The sequence below is a fragment of the Oncorhynchus gorbuscha genome, linkage group LG12, assembly GCF_021184085.1.
Source record: "Oncorhynchus gorbuscha isolate QuinsamMale2020 ecotype Even-year linkage group LG12, OgorEven_v1.0, whole genome shotgun sequence".
Classification (NCBI taxonomy): Eukaryota; Metazoa; Chordata; class Actinopteri; order Salmoniformes; family Salmonidae; genus Oncorhynchus; species Oncorhynchus gorbuscha.
This window is the reverse complement of record NC_060184.1, coordinates 54,265,850-54,285,827: the sequence shown is the minus strand read 5'-3', so window position 1 is coordinate 54,285,827 and position 19,978 is coordinate 54,265,850. Positions and strand designations below refer to the sequence as shown.

Here is a 19,978-nt window from a genome sequence, read left to right as displayed (position 1 = left end):
CAGCTGATGAAAATAGTCTGTAATAAAGTTGTTGTGTGGGGCAAAACATATTCTGATTGGCTGGTCCTGGCTCCCCAGTGTGTGGGCCTGGCTCTCAGAGGGTGGCTGCGACCCTGCCCATTTGTGAAATCCAAAGATTAGGGCCTAATACATTTATTTAAATTGTTTTATATTTTTGTTCAGTATAATTACAGGTTTCCCCTATTAATCTAAGGCAAAGATATTTATAGGTTTCTGATTTCATCTGTGTCTGGTGTTAGCAAGTCACTGGCTAGCTAGGTATTCAGCCAGCATGGAACAAAAGCGGGGGAAGGGTTGCCCAAAACTGTGACGCAGTTGTCATGTCATTACATCATGAGACATGGCAAACAGAACATGCATAGAAGATTGTTGGAAGACAACTGCAGAAAAACCCCCACCAAATAACATGTTTCATACAAAATATTTGATATCATTGATAGTCATGTTAAATCATATACAGTGGGGCAAAAAAAGTATTTAGTCAGCCACCAATTGTGCAAGTTCTCCCACTTAAAAATATGAGAGGCCTGTAATTTTCATCATACGTACACTTTAAATATGACAGACAAAATAAGAAAAAAAATCCAGAAAATCAAATTGTAGGATATTTAATGAATTTATTTGCAAATGATGGTGGAAAATAAGTAATAGGTAAGCAGTTTGGTTTGAAGAAATCAACTGTGGGAGCAAATATTAGGAAATGGAATACATACAAGACCACTGATAACCTCCCTCGATCCGGGGATCCACACAAGATCTCACCCCGTGGGGTCAAAATGATCACAAGAACTTGTGAGCAAAAATCCCAGAACCACATGGGGGGACCTAGTGAATGACCTGCAGAGAGCTGGGACCAAAGTAACAAAGCCTACCATCAGTAACACACTATGCCGCCAGGGACTCAAATCAGCAGTGCCAGACGTGTCCCCCTGCTTAAGCTAGTACATGTCCAGGCCCGTCTGAAGTTTGCTAGAGAGCATTTGGATGATCCAGAAGAAGATTGGGAGAATGTCATATGGTCAGATGAAACCAAAATAGAACTTTTTGGTAAAAACTCAACTCGTCGTGTTTGGAGGACAAAGAATGCTGAGTTGCATCCAAAGAACACCATACCTACTGTGAAGCATGGGAGTGGAAACATCATGCTTTGGGGCTGTTTTTCTGCACAGGGACCAGGACGACTGATCCGTGTAAAGGAAGGAATGAATGGGGCCATGTATCGTGAGATTTTGAGTGAAAACCTACTTCCATCACCAAGGGCATTGAAGATGAAACGTGGCTGGGTCTTTCAGCATGACAATGATCCCAAACACACCGCCCGGGCAATGAAGGAGTGGCTTCGTAAGAAGCATTTCAAGGTCCTGGAGTGGCCTAGCCAGTCTCCAGATCTCAACCCCATAGAAAATCTTTGGAGGGAGTTGAAAGTCCGTGTTGCCCAGCAACAGCCCAAAAACATCACTGCTCTAGAGGAGATCTGCATGGAGGAATGGGCCAAAATACCAGCAACAGTGTATGAAAACCTTGTGTAGACTTACAGAAAACGTTTGACCTCTGTCATTGCCAACAAAGGGTATATAACAAAGTATTGTGATACACTTTTGTTATTGACCAAATACTTATTTTCCACCATAATTTGAAAATAGATTCATAACAAATCCCACAATGTGATTTTCTGGATTTTTTTTTGATTTTGTCTGTCATAGTTGAAGTATACCTATGATGAAAATTACAGGACTCTCTCATCTTTTTAAGTGGGAGAAGTTGCACAATTGGTGGCTGACTAAATACTTTTTTGCCCCACTGTATGAAGTGTACCCAGACTTCACCCTGTCTAGTTTCAACTCTAATAGTCCAAGATGAACTAGCTAGCTCGATAAAACAGTGCTGACAATTCATAAATCATTTGTGAAACCATAATGTGTGACAGGATTGAATGTTGCATGCAATGTTCAATGCTGTATGAGTTGCTTTGCGTATCAGCAAATTTGCTTGAGATGATCTCACCGCAGCACTGCTCAATGTGTCCATGTTACTTGACATGGGCGTTTTCTAATATTTAGGTGAGCTTCCCCACCTACTCAGGCTGTTTTTTGGACTTTCTAATAGTTAGAAAACGTACATTTTCAAAAATGCTGAGCATTTCTAGCTGGAAAAATATTATTGGTGATGTTTCAGTCATTCAAAAGATTATTTTACATGGGATTCAGAATGACTGTTCGAGACCTTTAGAACCCATGTCACATACCTCATCTTATTGTGATGCTGCATTCATAACCAAGTGGGAACAATATTTAACGGCCCCCCAAATGGTAATTACTAGTGGGAACTCGTTCATCATCCTGAGCTCCCACTTCTCTCACATGCTCGACAACAGCATTTTTGGCATTTAAATGCAACAATAAATTATTTATAAAAAGCAATCTATTAATATATTTATCTTAACACAATCATTTGTGTACAAGCTTGATAGCTGTACTTTTAGTTTATGGTTTGTGCAGCATGATGACCATTAACCAATCAGTGATTTTCAATGAGTTCAAAGCATGTGAATGCATCCAACTGGTATTTAAGACATCACAACTAGTAAATTCCCACCTCCTACTTGATTACGAATGCAGCATTACCAATGGCTTGTCCCTGCTCAATTTCTTTACCTCCCATTGGTTTCAATCCATTAATCGACACTGTCTGCTGTTTACTTATTGCAGGGACCACAAACAAGTTAATGCAGTTTTGAGAGCTCAAGATGACCATCTGAAATAGGATTCAGAAAAATTCAGTGAAAGTCACAGCAAAAAGAGAGAAATTGTCCACCTTCAGACAATTCAGCATTACTACCACATATTCTGTTTCTGTTTGAAAACAATTCCAGTTCATGGGGTAGATTATCGAATGAGCTCAGTGCTTTATGAAAATTATAACAAAAGCAGTAAATGCTAAGTCGATACTTCCTGAAGCTTTTAGACTGATGATCATCTCAGAAGACAGAAAGGGGAATCCTAGCGCAACAGACAGGTAGAAACTGAAATGTAAATCCCCCTGTTAAACAGCATCTTGAAAAATGACTTTTCATGTAATATGGATTGAAGAAATGTAAAACCACTTCATCGTAGACAAAATTACTTTCTTCTTGCCAGCTCCCATGGGGTAGCATTGATCTGTATTTTATGACAGGTGACAGCACCTATTGGGATACCCATTTCTCACTTGCCAAGGGTTTAGATTGAGGAAGGGGGTAGAGGATTGAAATGTGTGTTCCATCTTTTATATTGGGGCCTTGAATTCCTTTTAATATCTAAACGTTCTAGAACAGAACAAATATAATTTTAGTTACTCAAAATGATTGTCACCCTTCCACATTTACCAGTTGAAAACACCCTTAATCTTTTAACTTGTATTTTACACCAATTAAACAACAATATTCTGGCCAGATGAGGGAAGATGTATACAAGAAAGAGAGAGAGAGATAAATGTATAAATGCGCGCCCCCTGTCCATTTAAAAATGTTCAAGCAGGAGTGTTTGCCAGAGATCAGAGTCGAGTAGATGAGTAGAAAATGGATACCCCTTTCATTTCTAAGCCTCGGAATATTATTTTTTTTTCGGGTTCAATTCTGAGAAGTGAAATGGTAATGTTGGAGTACCCTTGCACATGCCCAGCTAATCAATTTAGACAGCAAAAAGGAACACCACAGGCAATTAGCCGCCACACTCCCAGACAGCCCGTTCATGTGTAAGGAGAGAGCAGGTATTGACAAACTCAGGGGAATTAGAGCTGTGAAGTGTGAGGACAGTTGATTGTTACAGCCGATTTGATGCCACAGACGCCAGCAGGCCGAAGAGGATTCGCTTTAATGGACACAAGCAAAAGGGGGGAGCGGGAGGGAGAGAAAATGGGTAATTATTTTACCCATCACAGTCCTTGATTCCTCCCATTGGATCATCAATGTTGATTGATTCTACATGTTGTAGGGACTAGCTACCTGGCTGGTTGGCAACGTTTTTCCAGGAAACAGAGAAACTTTTGAAACCTGTGGATTTTCCCCAACTGAGTCAAATCATAAAATGTCAAAGCAACACATTAGATGCAACATGGAAGCTCTCAAACCAGTAGCCAATTACATTAACATAGCAGTTTGTTAATGAGCCACCAACACATTCAGCCAATATTTGGCTTGTGAACTGCCAATTCCTACAGCCACTACATCAAACATTCCTGTCAGCTTTTAGCATACGTTTACATTGAGATTACGAAGCATTTATTGTCCAGTATGAAACAGGGCCTCAGAGGTTTATAAACATGGATGCATGGGGTTTGTAGAAAGATGTTTAGCAACAGAGCTCTAAGGAATGCATGTCTGCTCATTAAAATGCATAAATACATCAAGGGTCATTATCATGACACAAGGAAAGACCCAGATGCAGACACAGGAGGCAGATGGTTGGAGTGTTTATTAATCCAAAAGGAGTAGGCAAGAGAATGGTCGTGGACAGTCATTGACAGTCATATTGACTGTTTATGGATAAGGCCTCTACAGGCCTTATTGGGTTTACAGAGGTCAATATATTTTGGACAGATCCACACTGTCAATCAAGTTTTTTTAAACTCAAATACTTCTAGTAAGTTGAACTCAATGTCAATTAAACATAATTATTACTTTAAATGTTTATGTGGTACTGACTCAAATCTATATGAGACATCACATCAACAATTGTTTTGAAAGTTACGATAAAAACATTATATTTTTACTTGTAGTTAATGCTTGTAGGTAATTCTGTCGAAAACCCTAAGCAGTGTACTTCGAAGCAGTGTGCCGATGCATGTATCACTTTATCAGAAGTACTTAATTATTGACGTTCAAAGCTTCGTTTGATCACATGCTTTTTTCAAACCGTGTGTTGCAAAATGCGAGATCCCACTGATTTTGCCGTGGTTCCGGTGCTTTTTTAGATTCCAAGCTTTTTGAAACACCGACCTCTACTGGTCACCTTACTTACACATATGTGAATACCAAGCTACCTGAAGCACTGAGGTTTTCCAGCATATTATGTAAAATATAGGCTTTGATTAAGAGCTACCCCCCCTACTTTTTACAATTTCTGCCTGAAGACAAACCCAAATCTAACAGCCTGTAGCTCAGGCACAGAACCAAGGATATGCATATTCTTGGTACCATTTAAAATAAAACACTCTGAAGTTTCTGTAAATGTGAATTGAATGTAGAAGAATATAACACAATAGATCTAGTTTAGATAATACAATGAAAAAACATTTACATATACATTTACATTTACATTTAAGTCATTTAGCAGACGCTCTTATCCAGAGCGACTTACAAATTGGTGCATTCACCTTATGACATCCAGTGGAACAGTCACTTTACAATAGTGCATCTAAATCTTAAAGGGGGGGGGGGGTGAGAAGGATTACTTATCCTATCCTAGGTATTCCTTAAAGAGGTGGGGTTTCAGGTGTCTCCGGAAGGTGGTGATTGACTCCGCTGTCTTGGCGTCGTGAGGGAGTTTGTTCCACCATTGGGGGGGCCAGAGCAGCGAACAGTTTAGACTGGGCTGAGCGGGAACTGTACTTCCTCAGTGGTAGGGAGGCGAGCAGGCCAGAGGTGGATGAACGCAGTGCCCTTGTTTGGGTGTAGGGCCTGATCAGAGCCTGGAGGTACTGAGGTGCCGTTCCCCTCACAGCTCCGTAGGCAAGCACCATGGTCTTGTAGCGGATGCGAGCTTCAACTGGAAGCCAGTGGAGAGAGCGGAGGAGCGGGGTGACGTGAGAGAACTTGGGAAGGTTGAACACCAGACGGGCTTCGGCGTTCTGGATGAGTTGTAGGGGTTTAATGGCACAGGCAGGAAGCCCAGCCAACAGCGAGTTGCAGTAATCCAGACGGGAGATGACAAGTGCCTGGATTAGGACCTGCGCAGCTTCCTGTGTGAGGCAGGGTCGTACTCTGCGGATGTTGTAGAGCATTAGTTAGTTGAGAACGACAGGGTGTTGTCCAGGATCACGCCAAGGTTCTTAGCGCTCTGGGAGGAGGACACAATGGAGTTGTCAACCGTGATGGCGAGATCATGGAACGGGCAGTCCTTCCCACGGGAGGAAGAGCAGCTCCGTCTTGCCGAGGTTCAGCTTGAGGTGGTGATCCGTCATCCACACTGATATGTCTGCCAGACATGCAGAGATGCGATTCGCCACCTGGTCATCAGAAGGGGGAAAGGAGAAGATTAATTGTGTGTCGTCTGCATAGCAATGATAGGAGAGACCATGTGAGGTTATGACAGAGCCAAGTGACTTGGTGTATAGCGAGAATAGGAGAGGGCCTAGAACAGAGCCCTGGGGGACACCAGTGGTGAGAGCGCGTGGTGAGGAGACAGATTTTCGCCACGCCACCTGGTAGGAGCGACCTGTCAGGTAGGACGCAATCCAAGCGTGGGCCGCGCAGGAGATGCCCAACTCGGAGAGGGTGGAGAGGAGGATCTGATGGTTCACAGTATCGAAGGCAGCCGATAGGTCTAGAAGGATGAGAGCAGAGGAGAGAGCGTTAGCTTTAGCAGTGCGGAGCGCCTCCGTGATACAGAGAAGAGCAGTCTCAGTTGAATGACTAGTCTTGAAACCTGACTGATTTGGATCAAGAAGATAATTCAGAGAGAGATAGCGGGAGAGCTGGCCAAGGACGGCACGTTCGAGAGTTTTGGAGAGAAAAGAAAGAAGGGATACTGGTCTGTAGTTGTTGACATCGGAGGGATCGAGTGTAGGTTTTTTCAGAAGGGGTGCAACTCTCGCTCTCTTGAAGACGGAAGGGACGTAGCCAGCGGTCAGGGATGAGTTGATGAGCGAGGTGAGGTAAGGGAGAAGGTCTCCGGAAATGGTCTGGAGAAGAGAGGAGGGCAGGTTGTTGGGCGGCCGGCCGTCACAAGACGCGAGATTTCATCTGGAGAGAGAGGGGAGAAAGAGGTCAGAGCACAGGGTAGGGCAGTGTGAGCAGAACCAGCGGTGTCGTTTGACTTAGCAAACGAGGAACGGATGTCGTCGACCTTCTTTTCAAAATGGTTGACGAAGTCATCTGCAGAGAGGGAGGAGGGGGGGGGGGATTCAGGAGGGAGGAGAAGGTGGCAAAGAGCTTCCTAGGGTTATAGGCAGATGCTTGGAATTTAGAGTGGTAGAAAGTGGCTTTAGCAGCAGAGACAGAGGAGGAAAATGTAGAGAGGAGGGAGTGAAAGGATGCCAGGTCCGCAGGGAGGCGAGTTTTCCTCCATTTCCGCTCGGCTGCCCGGGGCCCTGTTCTGTGAGCTCGCAATGAGTCGTCGAGCCACGGAGCGGGAGGGGAGGACCGAGCCGGCCTGGAGGATAGGGGACATAGAGAGTCAAAGGATGCAGAAAGGGAGGATAGGAGGGTTGAGGAGGCAGAATTAGGAGATAGGTTGGAGAAGGTTTGAGCAGAGGGAAGAGATGATAGGATGGAAGAGGAGAGAGTAGCGGGGGAGAGAGAGCGAAGGTTGGGACGGCGCGATACCATCCGAGTAGGGGCAGTGTGGGAGGTGTTGGATGAGAGCGAGAGGGAAAAGGATAGAAGGTAGAGGTCGGAGACTTGGAGGGGAGTTGCAATGAGGTTAGTGGAAGAACAGCATCTAGTAAAGATGAGGTCGAGCGTATTGCCTGCCTTGTGAGTAGGGGGGGAAGGTGAGAGGGTGAGGTCAAAAGAGGAGAGGAGTGGAAAGGAGGCAGAGAGGAATGAGTCAAAGGTAGACGTTGGGAGGTTAAAGTCGCCCAGAACTGTGAGAGGTGAGCCGTCCTCAGGAAATGAGCTTATCAAGGCATCAAGCTCATTGATGAACTCTCCGAGGGAACCTGGAGGGCGATAAATGATAAGGATGTTAAGCTTGAAAGGGCTGGTAACTGTGGCAGCATGGAATTCAAAGGAGGCGATAGACAGATGGGTAAGGGGAGAAAGAGAGAATGACCACTTGGGAGAGATGAGGATCCCGGTGCCACCACCCCGCTGACCAGAAGCTCTCGGGGTGTGCGAGAACACGTGGGCGGACGAAGAGAGAGCAGTAGGAGTAGCAGTGTTGTCTGTGGTGATCCATGTTTCCGTCAGTGCCAAGAAGTCGAGGGACTGGAGGGAGGCATAGGCTGAGATGAACTCTGCCTTGTTGGCCGCAGATCGGCAGTTCCAGAGGCTACCGGAGACCTGGAACTCCACGTGGGTCGTGCGCGCTGGGACCACCAGATTAGGGTGGCCGCGGCCACTCAGTGTGTGGAGCGTTTGTATGGTCTGTGCAGAGAGGAGAGAACAGGGATAGACAAACACATAGTTGACAGGCTACAGAAGAGGCTACGCTAATGCAAAGGAGATTGGAATAACAAGTGGACTACACGTCTCTAATGTTCAGAAAGTTAAGCTTACGTAGCAAGAATCTTATTGACTAAAATGATTAAAATGATACAGTACTGCTGAAGTAGGCTAGCTGGCAGTGGCTGCGTTGTTGACTTTGTAGGCTAGCTGGCAGTGGCTGCGTTGTTGACACTACACTAGTCAAGTCGTTCCTTTGAGTGTAATAGTTTCTACAGTGCTGCTATTCGGGGGCTAGCTGGCTAGCTAGCAGTGTTGATTACGTTACGTTGCGTTCAAAGAACGACAATAGCTGGCTAGCTAACCTAGAAAATCGCTCTAGACTACACAATTATCTTTGATACAAAGACGGCTATGTAGCTAGCTATGTAGCTAGCTACGATCAAACAAATCAAACCGTTGTACTGTAATGAAATGAAATGAAAATGTGATACTACCTGTGAATGCGACCGGGTTGTTGAGTTCTATTCGGAAGACGTTGGCTAGCTGTTGGCTAGCTAGCAGAGTCTCCTACGTTAAGGACGACAAATAGCTGGCTAGCTAACCTCGGTAAATTAAGATAATCACTCTAAGACTACACACTCTAAACTACACAATTATCTTGGATACGAAGACAGCAAAGACAGCTATGTAGCTAGCTAACACTACACTAATCAAGTCGTACAGTGCTGCTAATCGGTGGACGTTTGCTAGCTGGCTAGCTGCTGGGCAGAGCAGTGAAGACTAGGTTAGGACGACGAAATACGATAATTACGCAATTATCTTTGATACAAAGACGGCTATGTAGCTAGCTAAGAAGAAATTGCTAAGATTAGACAAATCAAACCGTTGTACTATAATGAAATGTAATGAAATGTAATGAAAAAGTTATACTACCTGCGGAGCGAAGTGCCGATGCGACCGCTCGCTCCAACCCGGAGCAAGCAGGTTGTTTGTTTTTTGTTTTTTATTTTATTTTCAAGCTGATACAAGTCAAATCTGGACCCCATTTATGGTCACAGTGACTCTATTGGTTTGAGTAATGACTACAAATCACTATAAGTAACTGTACTCAGATATATTACGTGCGTATTTTGAGTCATGACATCACATTGGGGTTTACAGTGCAGGTCTATACAGTACACTGAGTGAATTCCACTGAAGGCCCTATTCGCTAGACCACCCCAGGCCATCACTTTGTCATTTTTCAAAAGCACCTAAGAAGCTCAAAACGATAAACGCCAAAATGGGTGAATGTGGACAGAAAGGAGGATAGCTTCTCAAAGAACACAACGAGTGGCATTGATAGACCAATCATCACCAACTTTGAGAAATCTGACCAAGAGTTTAAAAGATGATGATATAAGTTTGCCACCATTCTGGGCAAAACACAACACTTTTTGGACCCAAGTCTGATATGTTTCAGCAAAACATTTTAGAGCCATTTGGCTGCCAGGCAGAGAGAAATCCATTGCACTGAAAAAACACTAAAAACAGCTTTTGTTTGTCCATAGCTAAAATGGAGAGACAACATAGATGCTGCCACATGATGCAGGCATATCAGGAGGCAACTGGACTCTTTCTCTCCTTCATGGAGAGGTTTCCAGAGGCTTGCAGAGTCTTGAGGGAGGGACGGAGGGATGACGGAGAGCACTATTGAGTGCTTCATAAAGACCTTCCTTTCTCTCTCTCTCTGATGGGGGAATCATCAGAGAGAGAGAGAGAGAGAGAGAGAGTATGTAAATATAAACAAAAAGAGAAAGAAAGAAAGAAAGAAAGAAGGAAAGAAAGAGGGAAGGAGGGAAGACTCAACTGCCACACGAAAAGATGAAAATGGAAATGAAAAGAGAGGAAACAACTGAGAATATGGAACATGTTGCGTGTTTTTATCATCCTGTTGTTGTATGTGTACACTATAAAACTATGTATGGGCTTTTAACAATGAATTTAGTAGTGTAACAGGGTCAGAGTTTTAATAGTCGGGTTAAATCTTTTAGAATGTTTTAAACACAGAGGTCTTGTGCCAGATATTTTCGATTCGCAATCTATTTCTTAAGATTCCAGTTATTTAAATAATAACATGTTGTAAATAAGAATTTCTAGATAAAGGACACACTCCAACAATGCCAAAATGGCCACCACGTCTTTTATCTAGTATTTGCATACTGCAAAGTCAAGTTAACTTATTGGAAGCAGGTAGCAAATTACAGGGCTGTCCTTACCCACTTGAGACATCTCAGGCACAGCAGCTACAAAGGGACCATCTGGAAATTTGGGGGCATTGTCATTGATGTCCTGGACTTTGATGATGAATTCTGACTTTGGTTCCAGGGGCTTTTCGGTGTTGCGGTCGAAGGCTTGTGCGTGGAGGACGTAGTGTGCTTTCCTTTCCCGGTCCAGGCTCTCAGTTGCATGAATATCTCCTGTCACCTCGTTGATGATGAATATACTCCCAGCACCTTCCCCGCTCAGAATGTACCTTACGGAGCCATCCCCTTTGTCTGAGTTGGAATGAAGCTGCAAGAGAGACCAGAGACAACATATCAGAGCTCTACTAAATTGCATAACCATAATTATTAGATAATTAACTCCTTTAAGTTATAGCAATTGTAAAACTTCAATATTTAATAAGTGCTAAATGCCAGTCCAAAATGCTACATAATATGGAGATATTCTCTAGAAAATCAAAGGAAGCCTATTAGTTGTGAGTGGGCTGGTAAGCTAATACATCAGACAAACCTGTGCGTCTTAGATTATTCAGTGTAACATGTTGAAAATGTCATAGACAAAGCTTTAGCCAGTGTTTCCCTGTGCCAGCAGATTGCTTTTACACGTGTACAGATAGGCGTGCCTGGGAGAAGACGAAAGCGGTGAATGTGTGTTTAGTCCAAATTCCAGTGAGGCAGCCTGGTTGCCTAGTCGTAAATATGTGCTGTTCAGCCAGGAACCACTCTCCTTCTCCCTGTGGCACGTCTCCCTCAAACAAAGCATTTTGTTTGTATGCTCTTGTCAAGATAATAATTGTACTAGAATGACTTCACAACTGACAGCGCCGAAGATTGTTATATTTATAAGTGGAGCTCTCTGAAGATTATTAGAGGACATCACCATACAATTCCACGGAATCTACAAACTGAAACTATGCTGCTGCAGAACAAATAAAAGGGTTTCTACTTGAAACTTTATTCTAAACTTTTTATTTCCATGCTCCACCTATGTTGGTAAAGAACCTGTATTATTATAGATTGTTGATATTGTTATGCAGGTGAATGAGGACCCAAAAGCGACTTAACGAAAACAGAGTCTTTATTCCAGTATTTGACAAAAGTGATAATCCTGGATATATCAAGGTGAAAACAAAACAGGAAAACTGAAATCCACTCGTCAGTAGAGAGGACTGACTGGAGACTCGACCATAGACTGCAGGTTGCTTCGGGAAGGCACCGGCCGTAGCAGACCTAGACACCTGCTCACACGCAGCATCTGAAGAAGGTAAAACACGACAGGGCGAGACAAGGACACAGAACAGCGAACATCATACAAGGATCCGACAAGGACAGAAGCGGAAAACAGAGGGAGAAATAGGGGCTCTAATCAGAGGGCAAAATAGGGGACAGGTGTGAAAAGAGTAAATGAGGTAGTAAGGAGAATGAGGAACAGCTGGGAGCAGGAACGGAACGATAGAAAGAGAGAGCGAGAGAGGGAGAGGGGGAGGGGAAGAGAGGGATAGAAAGAGGGAAAGAACCTAATAAGACCAGCAGAGGGAAACGAATAGAAGGGAAGCACAGAGACAAGACATGATAACCAATGACAAAACATGACAGATATAGTGTTTGGTAATTATCAGAGGACCTCACCTCTATAAGAAAAAAGGTGGCGTAGATTGGCTACTTACTCAGTGCTACACTTACTAACGCTTAATTCTCAGTAAGAGAGCAAAACATGGGAGAGAAAACCAAGCAGTTTGTTCAGGCATAATTGACAACTTGAGAATTGCCACTCTCATGCCAGTTATCCTGCTCAGAACTTCACAACAAATACTAACAACAAATCTCATATTATTCACCTGCTTTTAACCAAATCCCAATTAGTTGACAGTTTTAGTTTGTATCCTGGGAAGTTCTTACGGTAATAATCACCTGCTTTACCAAATCCCAATTACCTGACCGTTTTAGTTGGAACTTAAAAGCAACACCATAAAATATGTTTGTTTTACGGGGTCAGTTATAGTTTTACAGCAAATGAGGGTTAAGTGCCTTGCTCAAGGACACATCAGATTTTTCCACTTTTTAGATTAAGGTATTCAAACCTGTGATATTTCGGTTGCTGGCCCAACACCCTAACCACTAGGCTACCTGCCGCCCAACATGACATACTATTCACCTGCTTTTCCAAATCAGGACATTATAACTGTACAAAAATGCAGTATAACCATCCATACTGATTTCATTCATTTGAATGAAGATGACAGAACTTTTTTTTTTAATATATGAGGTACTAAGTAATAGGTAACTTATCATTTAAAATGTATACAGTGATCTAACAAAGCCTGAAGAGTTCAATCGTCCATTTACATTCTCACCTTCTACATGAATTAATGTGTCAAACATCAAGGGGCTAACCACAACAGGCAATTTTGACTTCACAGCAATAATGCTTCATGATAGCAGCACCATTTTCATATTGCATTGCATATGTATCTACCCCAAGCATTATTGAGCATATACAGAACTCCTGAAGCCCAAGGCAAAAAATGTACAACAAAATTTGACTCTTGGAACTTAGTATCTCATTTGAATTACTTATCTCGTTCAAACAACTTCATTGTTATTTTCTTTTAATAAGGTGTCATTTGTTATGCAGTGCCAGTTGTGCTTGTCAGACCATTGATGCAGCCATTCATTCACTGATGCCATCCATTGATATGATTATTAGTTGTCAGTTTTTGATAGGGCTGCGTTTGAATGCAAAAGCATGCGTGGGCCAACATGATCTCACGGTTTTACCAATTTGACTTCATATTCTGACATGTATCCATGTTTTTGGCACCTTTGGCTGCTCCTCCTACTCAGCATCTTCATTCATAATTCCAGATGCTTAATTTAAAGGGGCAATCAGCAGTTGAAACAATGACGATCCATATCAACAGTATATACTAAACAAAAATATAAATGCAACATGTAAAGTGTTTGTCCCATGATTGATGAGCAGCAATAAAAAATCCCAGAAATGTTCGATACTCAAATTTTGTGCACACATTTGTTTATATATCTGTTAGTGAGAGCTCTCCTTTGCCAAGATAATCCATCTACCTGACAAGTGTGGCATATTAAGAAGCTGATTAAACAGCATGATCATCACATTGGTGGTGTGGTCAATAATTGGCCACTCTAAAATCTGCAGTTTTGTCACAGATGTCTCAAGTTGAGGGAACGTGCAATTGGCATGCTGACTGCATGAATGTCCACCAGAACTGTTGTCAGAGAATTGAATGTTCATTTCTGTACTATAAGCCACCTCCAACATTGTTTTGGAGAATTTGGCAAGATGTCCAATCGACCTCACAACCCCTGCCACGTGTAACCACCCCAGACCAGGACCTCTATATCCAGCTTCTTCACCTGCAGGATCGTCTGAGACCAGCCAACCGGACAGCTGATTAAACTGTGTGTTTGCACAACCAAAGAATGTCTGTACACACTGTCAGAAACCGTCTCAGTGATGCTCATCAGGGTGCTCATCGCCGGCACAAGGGTGTTGACCTGAATGCAGTTCGGCAAATGCTCACCTTTGATGGCCGCTGGACAAGTGTGCTGTTCACGGATGAATCCCGATGTCGCAAGGATCTGTACACAATTCCTGGAAGCTGAAAATGTCCCAGTTCTTCCATGGCCTGCATACTCACCAGATATGTCAACCATTGAGCATGTTTGGGATGCTCGGGATCGATGTGTATGACAGCGTGTTCCAGTTCCCACCAATATCCAGGATACATTGAAGAGGAGTGGGACAACATTCCACAGGTCACAATCAACTCTATGCGAAGGACATGTGTCGCGCTGCATGAGGCAAATTATGGACACCAGATACTGACTGGTTTTCTGATCCACACCCCTACCTTTTTTAAAAGGTATCTGTGACCAAGAGATAGGTATCTGTATTCCTAGTCATGAATGTATTTAAATTGACTGATTGCCTTATGTGAAATGTAACTCAGTAAAAACATTGAAATTGTTGCATGCTGCACTTATTTTTCTGTTCAGGGTAGTTTTAACCATGTTTTGAGGCAAAAATGTTGTTTACATTTGAGTAAAGCAAGATTATATGTTGAGTTCTGATGTGGTATGACAGTTAAAATAAGCTCGTGAGGCATTTTTAAGTTATATTCTTTAATAATCGTCGTGTACATGTTATTTTATAAGTCAAAAAAGTATGTAGCAACTCCAGGTTACCATTTTAAGGGTGAAGGTTTTGGATAGGGTAAAAAAAAGAATAATTTACCACTTGGATTGAACATGCAACCTTCGGAATGATGATGCTGAGCAGTAGGAGCAAACCTGAGGTCAAATAACACTGAAAACATTTGACAATTGGAGCAATGTGGATAAGTGGCAGAATCGGCTGTCAAATTGGTAAAACCATCTGATATTGTTGGCCCACTTGCATTCTCTGGCATTCAAAAGCAGCTCTATCAAAGAACTGTCAATGAATAATCATATCAATGGAGGGAATTAGTGAATGAATGGCTGCAGCAAAGGTCTCAAAAGCACAACTGGCACTGCATAAAAATTAGGCCTAATTAAGTCTTTTGAACAGATAATAAGCCATTTAAACGACGAAATAACTTGTTTGGACGACTTAGTATCTCGTTTGAATGACGTATTTTCAATGAGTTTTTCAGAGATCAGCAGGTAAGTGCTTGTGCAAAATAAAAAAGGTGAGTAAGCAGCATTTACGTGTGTTTTCCCTCCACTAACTACACCACTGAAGGTAGCCATTCTGAAGCATGTGAGGTAGCCATTACTGAATTTATGAGGTAGCCATTATTGATGAGGTAAACTCCCCCTGAGTGAGCAGGTGAGGTAGACTCCCAGTGAGTGACAGACAAGGAGTACTGCATTAAGTCAGCAGGGCTTGTTGGTGGTGAAATACTCTATTTACAAAGAACTCTAGTAGTCCTGCAGGACAGCACCCAAGGGATGGTTTGGAGTCACGGTCTAGTTGTCAGCTGATTTGCACTGGCAATAAGAGGCTATTGAGTTCCGATTACAATGATTATCTCAATTAGACAAATACAAAACAGCAGGGGACATAAAAAAGACTTAATCGCTGGTGTCCTTCTGCAGGTCAGGAATTACCCCTCCCCTACACACATCTGACCCCATCTCCCCTTGTTCCCCTCTGTATTTCACAACATTAAGTTGAGCAGTGCGAAAGGTACCGGGTCCAAATCTAATCAAAACTGTGCCGAGCAAATGAATCCCTAATTAAAAAGCTGCTGGCTGATTGTAAGGCTTGCCACTTGATGGGAGCAAACTGTCCTTTCTCGGGTACACATCAGAGCCTCTAATTAGGTAGGGAGTCAAAGATCCCATTGAGTTTTTCCTCTCCTAATCAGGAATCAGGATTAAGTTAATGACAACCCACCAACCATACGAAAGCACACAATGAAACAGGCTGTTTACACTTCCCATGGGTGATGGAGACTGCAGGAAAGAACCTGAGTAATAGAGTAAATGTAATATTATAGATTTTAAATGTGCATTATACATGCGAGTGTTATGATCAGGGTGTGTAATGTTTGGAGAAATCAGGAGGTAGGGAGGAAATAAACAACACCTCACTACAGGAGAAGAAACCACTTACATGTCCGAAGGATGCACTCTGCAAGTACAAGCACATAAATGTAATTTAGCCTGCGGTCAGAGTGCTAATTTGGCCATTGACTTATTTGGCAAGAGCTAATATATCACAGTCGCTTAAGAGAGTGTGAGCCACTGAGCATATGGTGACTGGTCCCTTTCCAAAGCCAGGAGATAAAAGTGCTAACAGATTACGGGTCATTACCCCAACATCAAACACTATAGGGGGAGACACAGTTTGTTAGGCCACATGGGAACAACAAGACTGACTCCAGAAGTCATAAAACCAAATCAGATGGACAATACCGATCAGCATCAAAGGTTGAACCTGTTAGGTAGACCAATCTATGGTGTTACAGAAAGCTTCCTTTGGTGCTATGGCTACAACTCCATGTGGAGTGCACTTCTGATACTCGTAATGCATTTGAATCCAGCAGAGTCAGGAAAAGCCTGATTGACATAAAAGCCATAACATCCTATTGGATGGCCAATATTGATAGGTTAAACCTACTAGGAAGACCACTCAATGCTCTAACAGACATACTTTGTATACGGCTACATCTCTTTGCAGTGTGACTTCTAATGCATTGAGTGCAATACCAGTAGTCAGGGATCATTTATTTATAGTTCATTAAAGATGATCACTCAGAAATGTTCATGAGTCCCCGCCTTTTGGATGTAATTAGTGTTCATTTTGTTAATACAGTACATCAACGGGCCTGTCCGAAAACAGCTGAACATACATCATCACTGTCTGTGTGTATGTGTGTGTGTGTATGTGTGTGTGTATGCGTGTGTGTGTGTGTGTGTGTGTGTGTGTGTGTGTGTGTGTGTGTTTGTGTGTGTGTGTGTGTGTGTGTGTGTGTGTGTGTGTGTGTGTGTGTGTGTGTGTGTGTGTGTGTGTGTGTGTGTGTGTGTGTGTGTGTGTGTGTGTGTGTGTGTGTGTGTGTGTGTGTGTGTGTGTGTGTGTGTGTGTGTGTGTGTGTGTGTGTGTGTGTGTGTGTGTGTGTGTGTGTGTGTGTGTGTGTGTGTGTGTGTGTGTGTGTGTGAATAATGAAGGCCATATGAAAAACAACTGCAATGTCCTGAGGAGCGGATGGAAAGATGTGTGGGGGACTGCCTGTCAGTTAGCGGTGAGTGTACACATACAAATAAGTATAAATCCTCTCTACTGAGCTGCTTCCTCCTCTCTCTCCTCAAGGCAGGCAAAACATCGCTAGGTGAGTCGTGTCTTGATTGGCCACTAAGGGAGAGTCAGCTCGTTTTTTCTTTATTATTTTAACCAATAAGACATACAGTGCATTCTGAAAGTATTCTTCCACATTTTGCTACGTTACGTCCTTACTCAAAAATTGATGAAAAAATGTTTTTCTCATCAATCTACACACAATGCTCCATAATGACAAAGTGAAAACAGGTTTTTAGAAATACCTTATTTAAAATAGTATTCAGGAGTTTGCTATGAGACTCGAAATTGAGCTCCTGTGCATCCTGTTTCCATTGATCGTTCTTGAGATGTTTCTACAACTCGATTGAAATCCACCTGGGGTAAATTCAATTGATTGGACATGATTTGGAAAGGCACACACCTGTCTATATCAGGTCCCACAGTTGACAGTACATGCCAGAGCAAAAACAAAGCCATGAGGTCGAAGGAATTGTCCGTAGAGCTCCGAGACAGGATTGTGTCAAGGCACAGATCTGAGGAAGGGTACCAAATCTGCAGCATTGAAGGACCCCAAGAACACAGTGTCCTCCAGCATTCTTAAATGGAAGAAGTTTGTAACCACCAAGACTCTTCCTAGAGCTGGCCACCTGGCCAAACCAAGCAATCAGGGGAAAAGGGCCTTGGTCAGGGAGGTGACCAAGAACCCGATGGTCACTCTGAAAGAGATCCAGAGTTCGTCTGTGGAGATGGGAGAACCTTCCAGAAGGACAACCATCTCTGCAGCACTCCACCAATCAGGCCTTTATGGTAGAGTGGCCAGACGGAAGCCACTCCTCAGTAAAAGGCACATCATAGGTTCCTTGGAGTTTGCCAAAAAGGCACCTTAAGGACTCTCAGACCATGAGAAACAAGATTCTCTGGTCTGATGAAACAAAGATTGAACTATTTGGCCTGAATGCCAAGCATCACGTCTGGAGGAAACCTGGCACCATCCCTACGATGAAGCATGGTAGTGGCAGCATCATGCTATTGGGATGTTTTTCAGTGGGAGACTAGTCAGGATAGAGGGCATGATGAATGGAGCAAAGTACAGAGATATTCTTGATAAAAACCTGCTCCAGAGCGCTCAGGACCTCAGACTGTTGCGAAGGTTCACCTTCCAACAGGACAATGACGCTAAGCACACAGCCAAGACAATGCAGGAGTGGCTTCGGAAAGAGTCTCTGAACGTCCTTCAGTGGCCCAGCCAGAGCCCGGACTTGAACCCGATCGAACATCTCTGGAGAGACCTGAAACCAGCTATGCGGCGATGCTCCCCATCCAACCTGACAGAGCTTGAGAGGATCTGCAGAAAAGAATGGGAGAAACTCTCCAAATACAGGTGTGCCAAGCTTGTAGCATCAACACTGCCAAAGGTGCTTCAACAAAGTACTCAGTAAAGAGTTTGAATATTTATGTAATTGTGATATTTCAGTTTTGTATTTGTTATACATTTGCAAGATTTCCAAGAAACAGTTTTTGCTTTGTCATTACGGGGTATTGATGAGTAAAAAAACAGTTTAATCAATTTTAGAATAAGGCTGTAACGTAACAAAATGTGGAAAAGTTCAAAGGGTCTGAATAGTTTCCGAATGCACTACAAGTTACTTCCAAAATGGCAACCTATTCCATATACAGTACAGTGCTCTTTTATTACAGCTGCTACTGCTACTGTGTCACGCCCTGGTCTTAGTATTTTGTGTTTTCTTTATTTATTTGGTCAGGCCAGAATGTGACATGGGTTTATTTTGTGGTGTGTTTTTGTATTGGGGTTTTCTGTAGGTTTTGGGATTGTGGCTTAGTGGGGTGTTCTAGCATAGTCTATGGTTGCCTGAGGCGGTTCTCAATCAGAGGCAGGTGATTCTCGTTGTCTCTGATTGGGAACCATATTTAGGCAGCCATATTCTTTGAGTGTTTCGTGGGTGATTGTTCCTGTCTCTGTGTTAGTTGTCACCAGATAGGCTGTATAGGTTTTCACATTCCGTTTGTTGTGTTTGTATTGTTCGTGTTTTTTCTTCATTAAAGATGTATCGAACTAACCACGCTGCATTTTGGTCCGACTCTCCTTCGACCGAAGAAAAACGTAACATACTGCTACTACTGTTACTGCTACTACTGCTACAGGGCTCTGGTCAAATGTAGTGCTCTATATTAGTATATAAGTAAATAGGAAGCCATTTGAGATGTACTGTACTGAAAAGTTGAGCCCTCTCCTCCACTGTGCTACAGAGAGGAGGATGCAGGGATTCTCAGAGAGAATGCAGAGAGAGAGGAGAAACAAACAAATAAAGATCTTCATGTAGGTCGGACTGATGAAGGCCAGTGCAGTAGCGAAATGCTAGGTGACAGGAGAAAGGAGTGGGGAGGGGTGAGGTGGAAAAGGAGAATGTGGGGGAAGCAGTGAGACAGGACGAAGGAGATAGTGTGGAAGTATTGTGGTGGGTGGGGTGAGGGGAGTGGGTGAGGCAGGCTGGTGGGTGTGGTGAGTGGGTAATGTGTGGACAGCGCCCTGCGGCTTCTCTCTCATCTAAGTTCTGTAAATCGATG

General features: G+C 43.1%; 1 protein-coding gene across 2 annotated transcripts in view; it reads right to left on the bottom strand.

Annotated features, from left to right (window-relative positions):
* Positions 1 to 19,978, bottom strand: part of LOC123991125 (cadherin-18-like) — a 412,196-nt gene that overhangs the window by 156,106 nt on the left and 236,112 nt on the right. For both annotated transcript variants that reach the window (XM_046292353.1, XM_046292352.1), the window contains one exon: positions 10,585 to 10,879. In XM_046292353.1, the coding sequence (XP_046148309.1) occupies positions 10,585 to 10,879 (295 nt within the window). The remainder of the gene's footprint in view (positions 1 to 10,584; positions 10,880 to 19,978) is intronic.